Genomic DNA, 18,200 nt, shown 5'->3' on the forward strand with positions numbered 1-18,200 from the left:
AAGTTGGGATTCGGGTGGAGAAAATGTTGACGCATCGTAACATCGGTTATTTGTGGCCTTGAGCAACAAACGTGGTAATTGAGTTTCGTGTTTTATGATTATAGTTTGCTAGCTTTATTAGCTAGGTATTAGCCGCAAAAGGGGTTCGCTTTCAATAGAAATATTTTCGCATTGGAAATAGTGCCTTAATGTTCGCACTGATCGTATAATTAGAATGATGAGGCGATGGCCCTAAAAATCCTTTGGCTTTCCACTGTGTAATTGAATAGGTTTTGGACCCGCGAATGCTGACCGTAAATCACTCGGCTCTAAGATGCCTTTGCATACGACTTTAAAAGCGTTTATTGTCTTTATTTTTACGGCTGTGTTACGGCCAAATGGTTTTAAAGTCCTTAAGCTATATTTCCTTTTATTGGACACTGCGCTTTAACTTTTGTGCTCTACACCACAATCGGGTATTCATATTCATTCGAATTATCATTCAACTGCTATTTAGATGAAAAGGTAGTAACCAGATGTGTAAAAAAAAACCATTTATCTAAATGGCTGGAAAATGTTTTGAATCTCTAAACCTAACAATCATTTTTTTAAGGTTTATATAAAAGTAGGAAAAGTATGTACACCTCTTAAGAAGTGAGTAAAACTGAAGACTCAAGTAAGAGCAAAGGTAATTACTAGCTTTTCGCACCATGACCAGAATTCTCCTGTTTGCAGAGACATCATGACTTCATTGCCATTGTTTTATCGGTCTGCGAAATCGGTTCGGTTGGAAAAATCACATGACCGCGATCACATCATAAATGTCAAGCTGGCGAGAATTATGACACACACACGGGCGAACTGGGATTGGATGGGAGAACCTCTGGTGGAACCTCTGGAGTGCAGAGTGGAGAGTGGAGCTGCCTTTGGGCTTCAACTTATGAAGTCGTAGAGCAACTGGAGGGATCGGGGTCGCCTCATATCTGAACTCGAGATTTCGTGGTCCGTGACCATTTGGAAATGTGATAATTGCAGGCAGCGCAGGCTGCACAGCAAGCTGTCAGGCTTTCCAGATGCAGTTAGAGAAATATTTAGATAACATATCCATTTAGCAAGAACTCAATATTTAAAAATATTTTAAAAAGTATTTTTAGTGTTTATTAAAAGTCTTGCAAGTATACATGGTAAGGATTTAGCACTGAAGAATATCCAAATGCTAAGAGAAGCAATTTGTTTAATGGCTCGCTTTAACCAAATCGACTTTTATGAGCTCCTTAACTTCCGTAAGTCGGGTTTCTATAATCAATACTCTAACCATTTCTAGGGTATTCGTTTTCGAGTGTCGCAGAAAGGAGCTGTAATGAGGCTTGAGGTGGGCTGGGGCTCGTTGGGTTCTCTATATGTACTTGGCTGCAGTCAGCTTTCTGACACAAAAGTGCAGCTGGGCTTGGCTCCTGCGAGTTCTGTTTTTGTTTTTGTTTCTGTTTTTTCTTTTTTTTTTTTTTGGGCTACACCTCCAACGACTTCTTTCGCCCCTTATCTGCAGTAGCTACTGTTGCACATTTCGCATTTAATGTGACAATGTCACTTTGTTTGTGCCCCGACTATCTGACTGTTAATTTCCAAGAGCCGGCAAGTTCACACTCTTAATTGGATTTGAAAGTGCAGCAGGCGCAGTTGACACCTTCTTTCACCTGGCACCTCCTTTCCCACCTGAACACCTCACCTGACAGCTGATTAGGCTCCTGCGAATGGGGTTAACCCCATAAGGCGGCCAAAAGTCCAACTCTTTTCGGTGGATCCGTTAATGAGCTTAGTCGCACAAAATGATAATGCCTGGGAACTGAGATCGGGAGTTGCACTTAGACAAAGTCGTTTTCAGTGTGATAGAATCTGTATTCTAAACAATCAAAACAAACCAAATTAATAAAGAGGCAGCCTATTTTCAAATACATCTATATTTAATTTCATTACTGCATAACAAATTTCAACACTCTAAATTTGCTATTCAATACCGTTCATTAAATTTTTAACCAAAAAAACCTAACAATTGCCATTGGAAAACGTTTGTCAAAACCACAAAACGCTAAAAAGCTGCAACCACAAAATGCTGCTAAATATCGAAAGGATGCAATGTGATTGCTGTTAAATGGCGTTTAATTTGACAGTTCATGGAAAACCATGAAAAACCACAGGGGGTTCAAAGTGGCTGCCCTATAAATATGGCAAAATAATGTTGAGCAGCTGAAAGTCAAAAAGACCCAACCATGATTGACCGAATGAATGGGATGATTGAATGAGCTCTGGACTGCAGCTCCTCTTACTGCAATTTCCCTTACTCTGGAAATATGAACCCAGTCTCCAATCCTTGACATTTCACTTTTCCATTTATCATCGCAAGAGCTTCGAATACCAAAAGTCGCAAGCATATATATAAATATTTCTATAGAAGCAGCGAAAGGAGAGCAAAAAGCATTCAAGTACTTGGTCAACATTGAGTTGCACTTTTGAGGCAAAGGAAAACAAACAGAGAAGACCCAACTGAAAATCGAAGCATATAGAGTATAATATATACATATATAAAGATAAATCCCCAGCAGGAGGGAAAACAAATCGAATGAATAAATGAACACAATACGGCAGACTAAACAGAAGTTTACATTGGATTCGATTTGGATTTGGATTTGGGTTTCCGCAGCTGCATCCGAACACTTTTCACATGGGCAACAAAGCAACAAAACAATTGAATAAACCACAGAGCCGCACCACAATAAAATTAGCTACAAAATCTAATCAAAGGACCCCGAGGCGCCAATGACAACAACAACAACAACAATGACAGCAACAGCAATAGCAACAAATAGGACAGCGTGTAATTACATCAGGAGAACTGCACAGAGCCAACAAAAGGAGCAACCCATTCAACCGAGCTGCAGTGAAAATCGAAATTGAAAATTAATTTCAAATTAATTTGAAATTCACAAAGCGATAAATTTTGCGCAACATTCGTGACACACACAGCCAAAAGTCGAGTATTGAAAGGGGTCAAATTTGTTTGTTGGCTCGGGAGGCAAAAAGGTTCGGACTTCCTGGGTGTTCGACCTGTAAATGTCGAAAATACTTGTGCCCAAATGAACTGACCAGACAGCCAAATCAACAAGCTGTGCAAAACACTAGACAACTTGAGAAAAGTTGCATAACAGTTCTACACACTAAGCTAGCACTACAAAGTAAACAAGAAACAATAAAGCTTATATTAAACAATGTCAAGAGTTCTATAAACAAGTGTAAAACATATTATGAATATGAGGAATATGAGCTTTAGTTAAGAGGGCTATAATGTGTAATCTGTGAGCAATGTATGAAGATAAAACTTGAGTGTATGGGCATTATCATTAAATTGGCATAATTAATATACAAAAAAAGGTAGCCCAAAAACCATTGCTTTTTATTAATTGCAAAGTGAGTAAAAAAAACTCGAATCTCCCATTGAGAATACAGTATATGCACACACGTTATATACTGTCACCAGCACGAGCACAGCTGCCGTAAGCCAATTCCATGAATGTTCATAAGCCAAAAGCTGAAAGCTGTCAATTGGCCAAGTGGTCGAGGGCCCAAAAGCAATTTCGTCGAAGATATGGTGCTGAGCTGCAATGTCAGTCAGCCTCAAGTTTGAGTCCAGGCGCTGACTCAAATTCAATTCAATTCCCAACTGGCGAAAAACTGTGTGATATACCGGGCATATATATAGAGATATAGATAGAGGACCACCCTTTTCGACCAGAATGATATTTAGTTGGTGCAAAGCAATATTTACAATCTCGCTGAGAGCTTTAGCCATATGGTCATCATAAACGCGGGCAAATCGCCCACAGATAAGTTCCTATCCACAGCGAATGTTCAAAAGGTCTTATCAATGCAATTGTCCGAGAATTAACGATCCACGGTCACAGCAAATGCTTCGCTGCCAGCAATAATAATTATGAAACTCATAGTGGCGCAAAAAACCACACAATTTCCTTTTATGACGTCCATGAAATTCCAGAAAAATCATTCAAGGTACAAATAACACAGCGCACTCGCAATAATGGAATCAAAAAATCTTGCATATTTTCGTGCAGATTTAATTGCAAATTTGCGCTGCCACATAAAATAATAGTCGCCAGTCAGAGACAAAAAATAATATTTTTTACGTGTGCAGAGAGATTCCGAAACACCGAAAATAGCAACGAAAAAAACATTATTTGTTAAGTTTTATCAGGCGGCAAGTAAAAACAACACTAAAGGCAATGACGCTGAGGTGAAGGGAATCGGATGGGGATATTCAAAAACAAAAATCTGATTGCGCTACCATGGGGTTCTATAAAGTGTATTTAGAAATAAGGAAAAACTAATTATATCTTATTTATATATAAATATATATATACTTTTATAAATTGTTAGCTCAACATTTTTCTTAGTAAGCAATAGAAATACGAGATGGCGAGGTTGTTAAAAAGAATCTATTGTTCCCAGAAATATACATAAATACACTTTAACTTACATTTCCTATAAGGCATAAAAATGCCTTAGTCCCCACTGTTCCTGGCATATGCAAATGTGATGCGGTTGTCCAGGCAAATTTCATTATTATTTCACACCCCGAATACAGAGATCCGAACCCACAATCCCCAATCCCCAATTCCAGCCACCCATTGCCACTCAGCAAACGCATTTTGGTATGTAAATATTTTGGCGCGTGCTTGAAACTCAGGAAACTATGAACTGTGAGCGGATTGGTGGGGAATGACAGTGGTGCCAATATTTGCCTGCTTTTTGTTTAATTAAAACATTTCCCCAATATTTCTCACAGCCCGCAACTGGATGACCAGTTTTTGCCTGCCCTTAAGCGCTTCGATTTTTCCCATAAATGAAATGCAAATTTTCCATTATAAGCGCATGGGATCCAAATCCAATCCACATGAAATATTTAAGCCAAACAATTATGCCTGGCCAAAATGACCAAAGGTGCAATAAAATATTCGTTTTATTAACTCTCAGAATTTGGGTTTTTGGACGTATGAAATTGCCAGCGGCGCATTTTTGTTGATCATTGAAATTAAAAATTGTTTGCCTACGCTTTTGATCGTTTACTGTTTATTATTTGAAAGCCATCAAAATAAATATGCAATGAATCAGTTCCCAAAATCCAGTGGTTTTAATAAATATAAGTAAATGACTTTACCAAGTGGTGAAAAACATTAAAAATATAGCATTCTTTAGCATAAAAACATAAGCTTTAATTATGACCAAGATAGCAATCCAATTGGAAATATAAATTAGCCCCTTCACATCCCACGTTCTCCATCTCCATTAAGTTTAATCTAATTAAACGCCATCAAGTAGCAAATTGGAAGATAAACTCAATTTATGGTACATGGCATAATCTCCTCAATAAAAACACTGTCCAAAAAACCAACATTATCACCACACTTGGAAGGGTGCCATTAAACGCCCCCGCGCAGAAAATATAAAAACCGAAACCGACCAAACAAAACTCTGCCATAAAGTCCATTAGTGGCCGTTTTGCATACGCAATGGCCCAAAAAGGGAGTTTAGCGGACCGAAGGGGCGTGGCCGGCGGCTAGAGGAAGCTAAAATTGTGGTCAATGTGACAAGTTACCAGAGGGTCCAGAGTTTCTAAACTGACCACCAGTGCGATGGCTGCAAAACTCATTTGGTGGCTGATAATTGCGTGCGTCGACGGGTTTTGGTTGCAACGAAAAATCAACTCAGTAAACAACTATGAAGGCCCAAGGACAAAAAGTCGTAGATCCCCAAAAAGTCTCTTCGAATTTTAGCCACTGCAACTGCCGAAGCTGCAAGCCATAAACAGTTTGAGGAACAGTTTTGGGTCAAGTTGCAAGCTTTCACTGAACTAAATTCTAGAACTTTAAGGAAAATAAACAAAATAGGGTATTATTTGAATATAGCATAAATAAGCCTCAATATAGTTAATGCATCTGGGATAATTATTTAAATATTTAAATTTTTTGAATTGGTTTTCATTTAATATATTGTTCCATACTTTTAGGTACCTCTTCTATGGATTTAAAAATCCCAGTTGATAATATAACCCCGTATCATAAAACATATAAAAAAAATGTATACACCAAAACAAGAAATTCGAAATTATTCACGTAAAAAACAGGTCGTTACTCACCTGATTCGTGTTCCCTGTCGAGCGTCACCGTTGTCACCTCCTGGACAGGACGAGTATCCTTCGTACCTTCGGCCTCCAAGTGCAGCCCATCATCAGCCGCTGCATCTTCATCAATGTCGTCGTCGTCGGTCTGCTGATTGCTGATGATGGGCAATCCATTGGCGACCTCGATGACACTTTGCACCGAGTCCATCGACGAGGTGGCAGACACCAAAATTGGCGTTGTTATGGGCGTGGTTACCGACGACGATGACGACCCGCTGAGCAGGTCATTTGAGTCCTGGTGCATGTCCTTTTGCTGCTCGACGTCATCCGGCAATTGGTGGCTCTCGAATTGGAGCTCATCCGGTGGCATCTCGACCACGGGAGTCGTTTCCACGGTCGCTTGCTTGCTATCGGACGCCACATTGGGCAGATCCACGCTGGCCAAGTTGATAATTGGCTGAAGCTTTTCCGGCTTTTCTGGCTTTACCGGCTCATCCCGCTGCTCCACGCCGACAATTATGCGTTCCAGCGGTTTCGGAGGTTGCGAAGTCTCCAAGCTGCCGCGTCTCTGGGTGGGTGTGGGCTTGCCCCCAGATCCCGATAGCTCACTCCTCTTACTGGGCACTGGGGGAGGTGCTGACTTCGGCTTGGTCAAATTGACCGGCACTTTGGGTTTGTTCGTGGGCACTGGAGGTTTGGGTTTCGGTTTCGGCAGTGGCGCGGGCGGCGTCTTGACCTTCTCCTGGGGCAGAATAATGTGCTTGTGCAGCACATAGCCCAAGTCGTCTTCCAGAGGAGGTGAGATGATCTCCACTTTTGTGGTTGACACGGCAGGAAGTGCGCTATCCTTTTTGGAAACTCCTTCTTGAGAGATGCTTACTTCCTTGATTTCCTGTTTGTGACTGGTTGTCGTAGTGACTTTTGCACTTTCCTTGATAACTTTTACTTCCTTGTGCACCACTTTGACAGCCTCGATCTCCTTAATCTGTTCCTTAACTTCCTGCTGGGTCACTTTGACCTCCTCCCTAACTTCCTTGAGCTCATTACTCTCAACATTTTCCACACTCTTTAAGGTTTCTTTAATTTCTTGGTGTGAGACCTTGACCTCTTCTTTGATTTCCTGTTGAGCTACTTTGACATTCTCTTTTGTTTCCTCTTCCTTCACATCTTCCACTTTGACTGCCTCCTCTATGACGTGATTGGGTGTTTTGACCTCCTCTACAAGTTGAATATCCACCTTTGCAGCTTGGGCGTCGTTCACTTCCTGGACTTTCTCTGGCTTAACCGCCTCCTCCACCTGCTCAAAGGCACTCAAGTCAAAGCCCTGATCATCGTCGGCCAATTCTAGTTTGTACAGCTTCTCCGCTTCCTTCTTGACCTTCTGATAGCTTTCGATCAGCTTTTGGGCCTCCTGCTCGAGCAGTCGCTCCTCATCGGTCTTCTTGAGGAGCTTGGCACCCTTCTTGCCAGCGATTTCCTTGTTCTGTTCCAGTTTCTTGGTGACCTGCTTCTCACCATCGTTCACGATCGTTAGGGTCTCGCTGAGCTCTCGTTCGTATGTGGGCTGGTCACCATTCTCATCCTGGCCAATACCTAACCCCTCCTTGCCATTGAGAAGCTGTTGGCCCTCCAAGTAGGACTCCTTTTCACTCGTCTCGCATTCCGTGTAGGTGGTGAGGCCATCCTGTTCGCTCAGCTGCTTTCCCCGCTCGGATAGGGTCAGAGTACCCCGCTCGATACTCTGGTTATCCTGAGGACACTCCAACCGCTCCCTCAGACTCGTTTCCTGGGTGATCGTGGCGGTCAACGGCTGCTCCTGCATCTCCTGCTCGTCGCCAAGGTCGAGTAGGTTGTCGTTGCTGCTGATCTTCTTGAAGCGGGCACTGCTCGACTTCGAGTTGGCACTAGTCACCAGCTGCTCTTCGCCGGTTAATGCATCCCGGGTCCTCGATTCACTGAGGGTCTTCTGCTCACTTAGCACACGTCGTTCTTCGTGGATGGTGGTAATGGGTTCCGAGAGTATGTCGTCCCTTTCCTCATAGGGTTGCAGCTTGAAGGCAATGTCTGGGAGGACAGTGGATGAGCAACTGGAGGAACTGGAGCTGGAACTGGAACTTGTCTTGGTGGTGGTCACTCGAGTGGTTGTGGTGGTCTTCTGACTTCTCACAGAACTCGAGCTGCTAGAGCTGATTTCCTGGGTTTGGTTCGTTGTGACGTTTCGTTCATTGAGACTATCCGCTCTCGTTGCACTTGCGTCATGGTCAGCAATCTTATCATCAGTCAGCTGGGCCAGTCCACTGGCATTTACTTCCATTTTGGGCAACTTCTTCGACTCCTCTGACTTGACAAGGTTTCTGGATAAAAAAAGTACATAGAAAAAGAACCTCAGTAATGACAATTACGCTTCTTATCGCTGGGCTAGATATGCTAATTGACTTGTTGTCATCACACCTGCTAAGCAAAACGTCAATAGAGACAGGTTCGATCAGTTCCGAACCTTCGCCCAACGCTACCAAAATCACACTGATAGCTTTTTTCCTATTGCCATTCCGCCTTATCGGCTGATTGAAGCCCCCCTTATCAGTGTTTTAGTAAACACACCGGCATTTTGTCTTATCAGCCTTTGTTTTTTATTTGCTCCTTTTCTTTTTTATTTCTGTGGGGGGTTACCTCTTTACCCGTTTACCCTGCTGACTGCTTTCGCTACTCGCTTTGCACCACATTTTTCTATAGTCATGTACATATAGAAAAGTCCCCTTACTATGCACACTTGAACTTGCATCTAGATCTAATCAATTGACTTGACCACTGCACAATGCAATGTTTTAAAAGGTACGTGTACCATTCACTAATATTAAAAACAATTTTCTTATTTTAAAGATAGTTATTTTATATTATTTAACGAACTAGTCCATGCGTAAGCAGCATATTTTTGGTTTGTTGCCTAATGGTATTTGGCCAGTGGTATTTGCAAATATCTAAGCCATATAATAAAAGTGACTGATTAGAACGACTAGACATATTTCCTTCCCAACCTGACATTAATGAACTAGGTTTTTGTTGCCCATTTACTTAAATAAAAATAATACAACTTATTGATAATTTTATAAAAGAATTTAGCTCATCTCATAGCATTCAATTTGAATATATCTACCATCGATCTTATATAATCCCAAATATTTAATTTGATTTTACTATACAAAACTGCACAGCCTAAGAAGTTGGCTTATGGCTTATAGACACTCTGATACCCAATCTAATCCCCCGACTGACACTTTCAAAAGCAATTACTCACCCGTTTGTTAGGGACTGGGGTTCCAGGGAGGAGAACTCCTCCTCGACCTCGCCGATGGTGGGCAGCATGTTCGAGTGCCAGAACATGTTGAAGTAGGCCTCCGAGGGACCGGGTCCATTTATCAGCTCCGGAGGTCCCAGCTTCTCGCCATCCTCGCATATGTACTCCCGGTTGGCAGCATCCAGATCATCCTCGTCCTCCTCCCCGCTGCTGGAACTGGAATAGCAGGTGGTGGTATTGGTGTCATCGGCGATCTTCATGCACTTCCCAACGACCAGCGGCGGTGGTGACTCCCGAGAGAGATCAGCGGCCTCAGCAGCGGCGGCGGCCAGGAGCGCTGTGATACTATTGTGGATCTTGAGCGAATCACCGTCCTTATCCTTATCCTTATCCTTATCATTCTCCTGACTGTGCACCAGGTCAAATAAGCTGGGTAGTTTGTCTTCGTCCTGGGTCTTGCTCTCGTACGTCTGGATCTTGAAGCGTATCTCTCGATTGCTGGTGGGAGATGGAGTGCCCACTGGAGTGGATCGGGGTGTGGGTGGGCTCTGCTTGAACGTCTGCATACTCAGTTTGGGTATCTGTTGAGGTGGAGTGGTTGGAAGTGCCTGCAGCTTGGGTATTTGGGTTTTCTGAAGCGATTGAACTCGCTCTGGTGGTTTGGGCTTTGGTCCCTTTGGCGATCTGCCACTATTTCCACTGCTATTGCTGCCAATCGAACTGACGCTCTCCAAGGAGTTGGAGCTTCTGGAGTTGCCATTCAGAAGCACCGGGATAAAGGTCCTTTCTGGAGCCTCTGCCGAGTTCGCTCGCTGCAAGGGAGGTCTGGGACTCGACTCCTTCGACTTACTCCTGTACAAGTTCAGTTTCAGATCCGTTTCGGATTTCTGCTTCTGCAACAGCCGTGGTATATTTGAACTGAGTGGTGTGCCATTCAAAGTGGGTGATACGTGCTTGGGCACAGTTTTTTGTGGTGTTGGGATACTGACTACGGGTATGCGAGATTTGCTTTGTGGCGATTGCTGTTTGGGGTTTGGCAACTGCAACTTGATCTCGCCTTCGGTTTTGGCCCTCGAGAACTTGGCCTTAGGTATTTTGGTAGCACTGATGGGAGACTCCTTGAGTTCGTTTGTGGGTGTTCTGTGAGAATCAGCTTTGTCATTGGTGGGCGTTTTGGGCTCCTCCAATATGGGAACCCGTGGCGGAGTCACCTCAATGGGCAGCTTTGTTGGTGTGGGAATCTTTCGTGGCATGGGTATGATCGATCGCTTCTTCGGCTCCACGGTGGCCAATTGGACTCTGGGTTTTGGTGTCGGCGTCGTTTCCGGACTCCTGAGCTCCACATTCTCGTATACATTGACCTTCTCCGTTTTGAACTCCACATTTTCGTAGTTGTTGCCAGGAATAAGCAACTTGGGATGTCCTCCCTGGATGTTCTCCAAGGGCAGAAACTCCTGCTCGAGAAGGGTGAAAGGTTGCAAAACCTTGGCCAGCTCATGACCATTCAGACTGCTGTCCGATGAGTAATTGGAGCCCATAGAGAACTTGTCGATGACGGTGGAAATTGTGCTGGCGGTATCATCCGACTCTGAGCCCGCCTTGATGGATTCGGTGAGAAGATTCAGGTAGTACTCCGCATCCGGTGGTGGTGTCAGTGGCTTCTCAACGAGCAACTGCGCCTGGTTCTCTTTGGAGTTTTGTCGTCTCACCAGCTTCCTTGGCGGCACTGGTGGTGGCGGCGGTGGTTGGGCATTCAGAGTGATCGAAAGCTGCTCCTGCTGCTGTGGATCCTCTTCGCTGGGCGGCTTCTGTCCGTGGCCATTTCGCACCACCAGCTGAATGGCCACGTTGTCTTTGAGGCCGCGAACGCAATCGATACGCGTCAATTCCCGCACATCCCGACCATCGATACTGACGATCTCATCGCCCTCGCGCAGATTACCCCAGCTGGTGGCCACTTTGGAGGCAGGACTGTCGGCGGCACAGGATTGTATGTACAGTTTTTGGATGAGTTCTGTGCTTCTGGTGCCTCCCTGAAACTTGAGGCCAAAACCGAGACGTTCTCCCGGTAATCTGAACACTGTGACATCCTCTATTTGCTCCTCCATTGTTGGATTTGATTCACCACCAACTTCCTTGTCCTGTTTTCGCTGTTGAAGTAACTCCATCTCGTTAATGGTCAGCACTGTGATGAACGAGGAGTCCTCCGCCACGGAGCTTTGACGCTTGACTAGCTTCTTAAGGCGATCCTTCGAGTTCGACGTCGGGTCGTCCACTTCCACTACCGTTATGTAGTCATCATTAATGGTTGCTGTCTTCGCTGTCGTGCCATTCGCTGTTGCTGTGGAGGCCATTGTAGCACTGTTGAGTTAGAGTCTGTAGAAAAATAAAAAACAAATTATAATTATTAATTTTAATATTACTTTTATGGTCAACCAATACTTATAATATTTTTATATATTAATATACCTATAACTTCATTTGTAATAAAAGTAAAAATTTCAAGAGGAAATGAGGGTTATTGATCTTGATAGTGAGATACTTTGGTTTTGATCTCTACTAAAGCTTTTTTAAAGAAACGTTGTTGAAAATGTTGGTGTAACCACGGATTTGAACCTATATAGATGATCTTAGCTAGTGCTTTCTTATAACCACGATTTCTACGTGTAGATAAGTGAATTGAAATTTTTTTAAGGTAATGTACAAAAGCAATGTAGCAATGTAGAAAACATGTAGAAATAACTAACATGTTAGATATACATACATATGTATGAATATTGAATATTAGGTTCAATGATTATGTACAAAGCTTAAAAAAGGGTTCTTGTTTTTATTTATAATATATAACAAATGTAAACAATTAAGTGATACAAATTTTAAATAATTTAAAGCAATACGAATATTTAACTTTAATTTACTAAAATTTAAGGTAAGGAAACAACTTTAACTCAAATTTTAAAGTGCGCTCTAAGCCCTCCCTTCATAATTCTTCTTCTGCTGCTCACTCATCTAACTAATGGCTCTTGGTCCCTCGGTTTCGTGATATTTCTTTCGGCGTTTTTCTTTCGCTGCCATGTTCCACTGTCAACAGAGTTGGAAAAATGTTTATTTATGCACTTTGTAGCGCCAAAATTCTCCGGCGGCACCTGTCAGTCAACACTCGGGATAGCACAAACAGTTAGGGGAGCAAACAAAGGAGCGCAATCTGGGTGGGGATTCGCCTTCTGGATGGACACTGGCGGCTGACTGACAGCCACTGACCATGGACATGCACAGAGAACAATTCTGGAAGAAGAGTTTCACTCGATTTAGGATTAAAGTAGGATTGGAGTAGCCAAGCTAGTTTCGTTAAGAAAGTCCTTCGTAGTATCTTTCTTGTATCTTCTTGTATCATTCTTGTATCTTTAAGTTAATACCTTTCTGTTTAACTTTTACTATGATCCTTACAATTACAACTATTATTACAATTGGCAAAATATTATTATAAATATTAGATAAAGTAATATTTATTAATATTCACAGTGCAAATCACAAAAGTTCAATCTACGATATTATTAAAGATGAAATACTTGTATGCAATTATTATAAAAAATATGAAAAATGCATCTTCACAAAGAGTGGAAGCTCTTCTAACATTCTACCTAATTTTTGCTTAGTGGAGGAGCAAACAAAATGACCAAATGGGGCTGAGCCGAGGAAAGTTGAGAGATGGGAATGGAAAAATCAGGAACCGAGGCACCGAGGAACTGCGATGGGACGCCAGACGAGTGCCAGTCAAAGTCGCTGCTGACTGACACAGTTTGCCATTTTCGAGGAGGAAGCTGTTTGACCAGTACATGAAGGACCGGGGAAAACGTGATGTTAGGACAGGGGGGTATAGGGGATGGGGGGAAAAGCCGGGCAATTGGTAAGTGCTCGCTGTCTAATTGAAGTCAAGTGCGTTACTCTGAGCCACTTCTATCCAACGGATGCCCAATCAAATTCGTTTCGCACCAAAGCCAAACCAACTTTGACATTATGCAGCACAAATTGTGTGCAATTTTCAGTTGAAAGAGGAATGCGAAACTTAAAGAGAGAAGAAATATATATTTTTCACAGCTCAAAGTAAAAAAAACTGGCTCAATGAGGGCTACAAACCTCCAGCCCAAGCTGTCTGCCACATCGTCTAAAGGTAACAATTTATATAATGAAACTGATTTCAAATTTGTGATGTTCGGAGACGCGGGGAAGGGGCAACTGACTCGACTCGTTTGCCATCCCGGTCCATTTCTCGTTCCTGCTCCCGACATTGGTAATTACCGGGCACCGGCCAAAACAACAGTTATAGCCACGTTAAAAAATACGTAAAAAAAAAGAGACACTGATAAGTAAGGATGGGCCCAGAAGTCCGCAGCAAAACCAACAAAAGTCGAAAGCCTTAGGTTTCCGGGTGTAGAAAAAGAATGCCCCGAGGGAAAATGACCAAGAAAATGCATTAAATGGACTTCGTTTGACTCTCTAAAATTGGTATTCCGAAAATGTAGCAAACTTAAACGGAAAGTTAGAGTTATTCGCTTCAAAAAGGGTATACAACTTCGGGAACGAGAACGGTAGCGGTAAAACTACAGTAAATTGAAACAAGTTTAAGAACTGAACCGACCAGTGTCGTGGTTATTGGTCACCTGTCCACCGAGAAAGAGCTCCATCGAATGCTTTTCGATTACTCTCCCCCAAAAAATGTACCCCTTTTGCGGGCGAGGGGCTTCTTTTTCAGGAATGGGGAGGGAAAGGGGAAGGGGAAGGGGAAGGAGTTGCTTCATGATTCGGCAACTTTCTTGCAACCTCTGCAACTGGTGGAGAGAAAAACCCGTCGCTAAATCATCTGTTCGGAGCCGCAAAAATAAAAAGGAAAAAAGCTGAAATAAAACCCACCTGACTGCCTGACTTTGTGTGGGAGTCTGTGGTGCAAGATTTTTGCGGTGGCTTTGAAAATTGTTTGGAATTTTCCCCCCACCGTTTTGCCACACGTTGATTCCTTCTTTTTGTTTGATAAAAAGAAAGTTGACATAAATTGTTTTGTATGGCTTTTTTTTGTGTGCTTTTTTTTTTTTGATTTTTTTTTGCGAATTTGAGGTAGGAAAACAGAAAAATTTGCGGTTGCCTTTTTTTGGTCGCACACAGGAAGGAAACAAGCGAGTTTTTGGCAAGTTTGTAGTGGGATCTTTTGGTTTTAAGTTTTCTTTTCATTTCTTTTGGTGTTGCATTTTGAAAGTTCGTGAAACAAGTTAATCGCCTCCGTCTTTGTCTTGATTTTATTTTTTTGAAGTTCGGATGCGGTTAGTTTCGAGTGACAAGGGAGTGATAAGTGGGCTTGCAGTTGATTAAGCTATTTCTCGGACTTATGTAATGTTAAAGTGGTAGTTTGGCAACTACATTAGATAATTTACTGCCAAGCTCTGATATTGTTGTATTTTAGTAGGCACCAAGTAAAATTTATTGTGGATATCACCCTCATGCAATTTAATTTAGCTCTTTTAGCATAAATAAATGGACAACTTAAATGGCGAAATAATATTTAATTAAGACTCGTATCAATTTATTTTCCTTATTCTATAATAAGATGATTTTAGTACCTTATAATACTTTATTTAATTGAGGTTTCCCTTTAAGCAAGTCTGTTCCCATTTAAATCCATCTAAATCATTTTTCGCATTAGACTCTACAACTACTTATCGCATTAAAAATCTCATTTGAAATTTCTTATCGATAATTATTGTGATATTGCTACTTTCCCTGCCAAGTTCCCATATTAGGCATAATAACCTTAACGTAAAGGCACTTCCCATTTCCCCCTGATTCGATTTCATTAACAAATTTGCCCGGTGTGCTTTGAAAAATATGCTTTAAATGCATTTAATTAAAAACATTTATGCAAATTGCAAGCGGTGGCCATTAAAACAGCAACAAAAAGCGAGTGCAACGTTGAACAATGAAGGCAGTGCAGTGCGGGCTTCCCCTCCTTCCCGGTTTTCAGCAGAGTTTCACACCATTTGCTATGCGACTGACCGCAGTTTTCCCGCCCCCTGGGTTTTCCCCCTCCCCGCATTTCCACCCCATCCCCTGGCGGCTACTCTTTCTTGCTCATTATCTTGGCTGGGGCAAATTATGGGAAACTAGCGCAACAGTTTTTTTTGCCCCACCTTCCCCGTTGGAAAAAAGTCAATGCTTATGCTAATTTCTTTCGCTGCGGCACTTCCTTTGTCCCCCGATTTCCTACCCACCACCTCACCCCGTTCCTCACCCCGTTTCGAATGCATTTTAATTGCACTTTTTCCTGCCGCTCCGCAAGAAACTAATAACTGGCAATTTATTAAAATGTTTTGCGGTTTAGCAGCAAAGTGCCGCGTTGATGCAGCGAACACTCGTGTCTTGTACAATTTTGGACATTTGTTTTTACTCCATAAAAAAATTGTAAAAAAAATCAAAAAACAAAATGAAAATATGGAAAGGAAGCGCTAACAAAGTGGCAGGAGAATAAGCCAAGAAATGGATTTTTGCTATGCCAAATGCGTTAAGCGAGGCGTGAAAATTTCTCTACCCAACTCGCTGGCGATTTATGTGAGAATTATGTTAAATTAGCCAGCGAAGCGTGCGGTGCGACGATGCCCCTCCTCAAAACCCTCTTCATTTCAAGGCAGACTAACAAATCTGATAAATTCATCATAACCAACAGAAAAAACCTAAGAAATTTGAAGGCAAACAACTTGGCTTCAAGTGGAGTAAGTGTAAACTAGTTCATTTTCTGGGAAACTAATTTGAAAAGATGGTTTCACAGACAATGGCATTACCTGATTAGTATCTTATTATGATCTCTCGTTTTGTATTAGTTAACTGTAATCAGGATTAGTTAATGTTGCTGTACATTAACATCTAAAGTGCAACAACATAACAACCATCTCAACAAAAGTGTTTTTTGGTTTGCTTGATATTTCAGTCACAATGTCGTTTCAAATCAAACTGATTTCAAATCGTTGCTTTTTGAGCTTTCAAAAATTGTTGAAAAGAAATAACCTGCATACAGAAGAACTATCAGGAGATGAGCCAAACGGTAGAGCCCTGCGATGAATCGGATCCGCAACGAGAATCAAGATCAAACCCGGAGGACGAGGATGGCAGATGTACCTTAGATGGCCTCCTCTTGCAAATGATTCATTTAATAGAGGACCTGGAGCTGCTACACACGCAAGTGAGTAAGGAGTCATCTAGAGCTCAACTAGTCCTGGCCAGAGTAAGATTGCACCAGAGTGCTCTGCGAATTCCAGCAGAAGCCCAATTGCCCAGAGGGCGACCCTACAAGGCTCTCACTCGCGTTGTGGAGGAGCAGAGCTCCTGGGGAAAGGTTTTCAAGATCATTCGACTGCCTGTCAACCCGATCCTGGGATATCTCCGACCTGTGAGGAACATATTTGGCTCTCTGGTGCCAGATAACTTGCGAATCGCGAATCGGCATTGGGAACACTGCCTGGATCTTATTGTGGAATGTGCCAACATCAAAAGAGAACTTCAATCTACGATTATCTTCATAGAGAAGCTGCGATACTTTCTTAATCAGAGGTAATGATCTCAGCTCGGAAGCCGAATTCTAAGCTTAAAGTAATACGAAAATAAAGAAAACAAAACACTTGATATTTTCTATGGTGGTTTTAATAATCATTATAAGCCTTTTCATTGTTACAATGTCAGGCATTGTTTACAACATAATTAAATGAGTTCAGCTCTGTAATTCACTTATATCTTGCCACATCTTTAGTTACGTTCTTTTGCCTACAACAAGTAACTTAAACCAGAAATAGTAGGTCTCGCATAAAGGTTGATCTATGTAAATTAGCTAAGCAGCGGCATTTTCATGAATATTACTAAACAACTCTTTCCTGATGGCACGTTTTTAATTAAGATAAATTGCGCTGTTCCCTGAACTCCACACACATTTACCCCTTTGCTCGCCCCGTCGAGTTGCTTCTCGATAACCCTTGCAATGCTCGGCATCAATTATAGTCTAGTTAAAAATAAAATCAAATGCCAGAGCAGCCAGCATTGACAACATTGTCGATTCGGTGGCTAGCCAGCCGCCCCTTCTGGGCGCCCTGCCCCGCCACGCCCCCTTTTCTGTAGCCCCCTGAAGTCGTGGCGGCGGCAATTATGCGGCATTTTCTTTGGCCCCTAGCCACAAACGAGTTTCTTTCCGCGGAGAGATATCTCTGTTTTGCCGTATTTCTGCGACATGCAGCGGCAACTACAACAAAATACCAGAAATAACTTGAAAATCCATTAAACAACTGTCGGCCACAAGTCGGCCTGCCCGGCCAAAAGGGATAAAGATAAAGGTTTTGTCAACTCCGCGATTCGCGATTCGCAGAACAGTTGTTGTATTTCTAGTGGAGCCTTGACAAGTGATAACAATGTGTCAGGCGATGTCGACGCAAAACGTCCTTGGCTTCGATTCGATTTTCGATTTTCGCTCAGCAAACTTCAACTTCAACTTCAGCTTTAGCTCTGACTTCGGGCTTTATTGATTTCTGCAAAATAAAGTCGCGGGGCAAAAAGTGAAAGGCCACCGCTAGGGTTTCCATAACCTGTTTCCACAAAATATTTGTACAATTTGTATTTCTTTTGCACTAAGAAAGTAAAACCAGCTGTCGATTGAAGGAGTTGCGTGGGTCACACGCGCTCCAATTCCCCAAACGAAATACATAAACC

The 18,200-nt window shown here is 42.4% G+C and overlaps 2 protein-coding genes across 3 annotated transcripts in view; one reads left to right on the forward strand and one right to left on the reverse strand.

The window, feature by feature from the left end:
* Nucleotides 1–18,200, reverse strand: part of LOC120447468 (serine-rich adhesin for platelets) — a 113,921-nt gene that overhangs the window by 86,013 nt on the left and 9,708 nt on the right. The window contains exons 2-3 of one of the 2 annotated variants that reach the window (XM_039628855.2): nt 9,465–11,840; nt 6,185–8,523 (exon numbers count right to left, since the gene is read on the reverse strand). In XM_039628855.2, coding sequence (XP_039484789.2) covers nt 6,185–8,523; nt 9,465–11,818 — 4,693 coding nt within the window. In that variant the 5' untranslated portion in view covers nt 11,819–11,840. Of the gene's footprint in view, nt 1–6,184; nt 8,524–8,620; nt 8,688–9,464; nt 11,841–18,200 lie in introns of those variants that run through there. The other variant, XM_044005905.1, reaches the window with a different exon arrangement.
* Nucleotides 16,463–17,061, forward strand: LOC120447756. The gene is made up of 2 exons (XM_039629301.1): nt 16,463–16,689; nt 16,747–17,061. Exons 1-2 carry the CDS (start codon nt 16,540–16,542, stop codon nt 17,059–17,061), a joined length of 465 nt encoding a protein of 154 aa, XP_039485235.1. The 5' UTR covers nt 16,463–16,539.

The sequence above is a fragment of the Drosophila santomea genome, chromosome 3L, assembly GCF_016746245.2.
Source record: "Drosophila santomea strain STO CAGO 1482 chromosome 3L, Prin_Dsan_1.1, whole genome shotgun sequence".
Taxonomy (NCBI): Eukaryota; Metazoa; Arthropoda; class Insecta; order Diptera; family Drosophilidae; genus Drosophila; species Drosophila santomea.

Coding starts and splice junctions, on each gene's coding strand:
- LOC120447756 (XM_039629301.1), top strand. CDS start 16,540: ATGAGCCAAACGGTAGAGCCCTGCGATGAATCGGATCCGCAACGAGAA. Junction 16,690..16,746: donor TGGAGCTGCTACACACGCAA/GTGAGTAAGGAG, acceptor AGATTGCACCAG/AGTGCTCTGCGAATTCCAGC.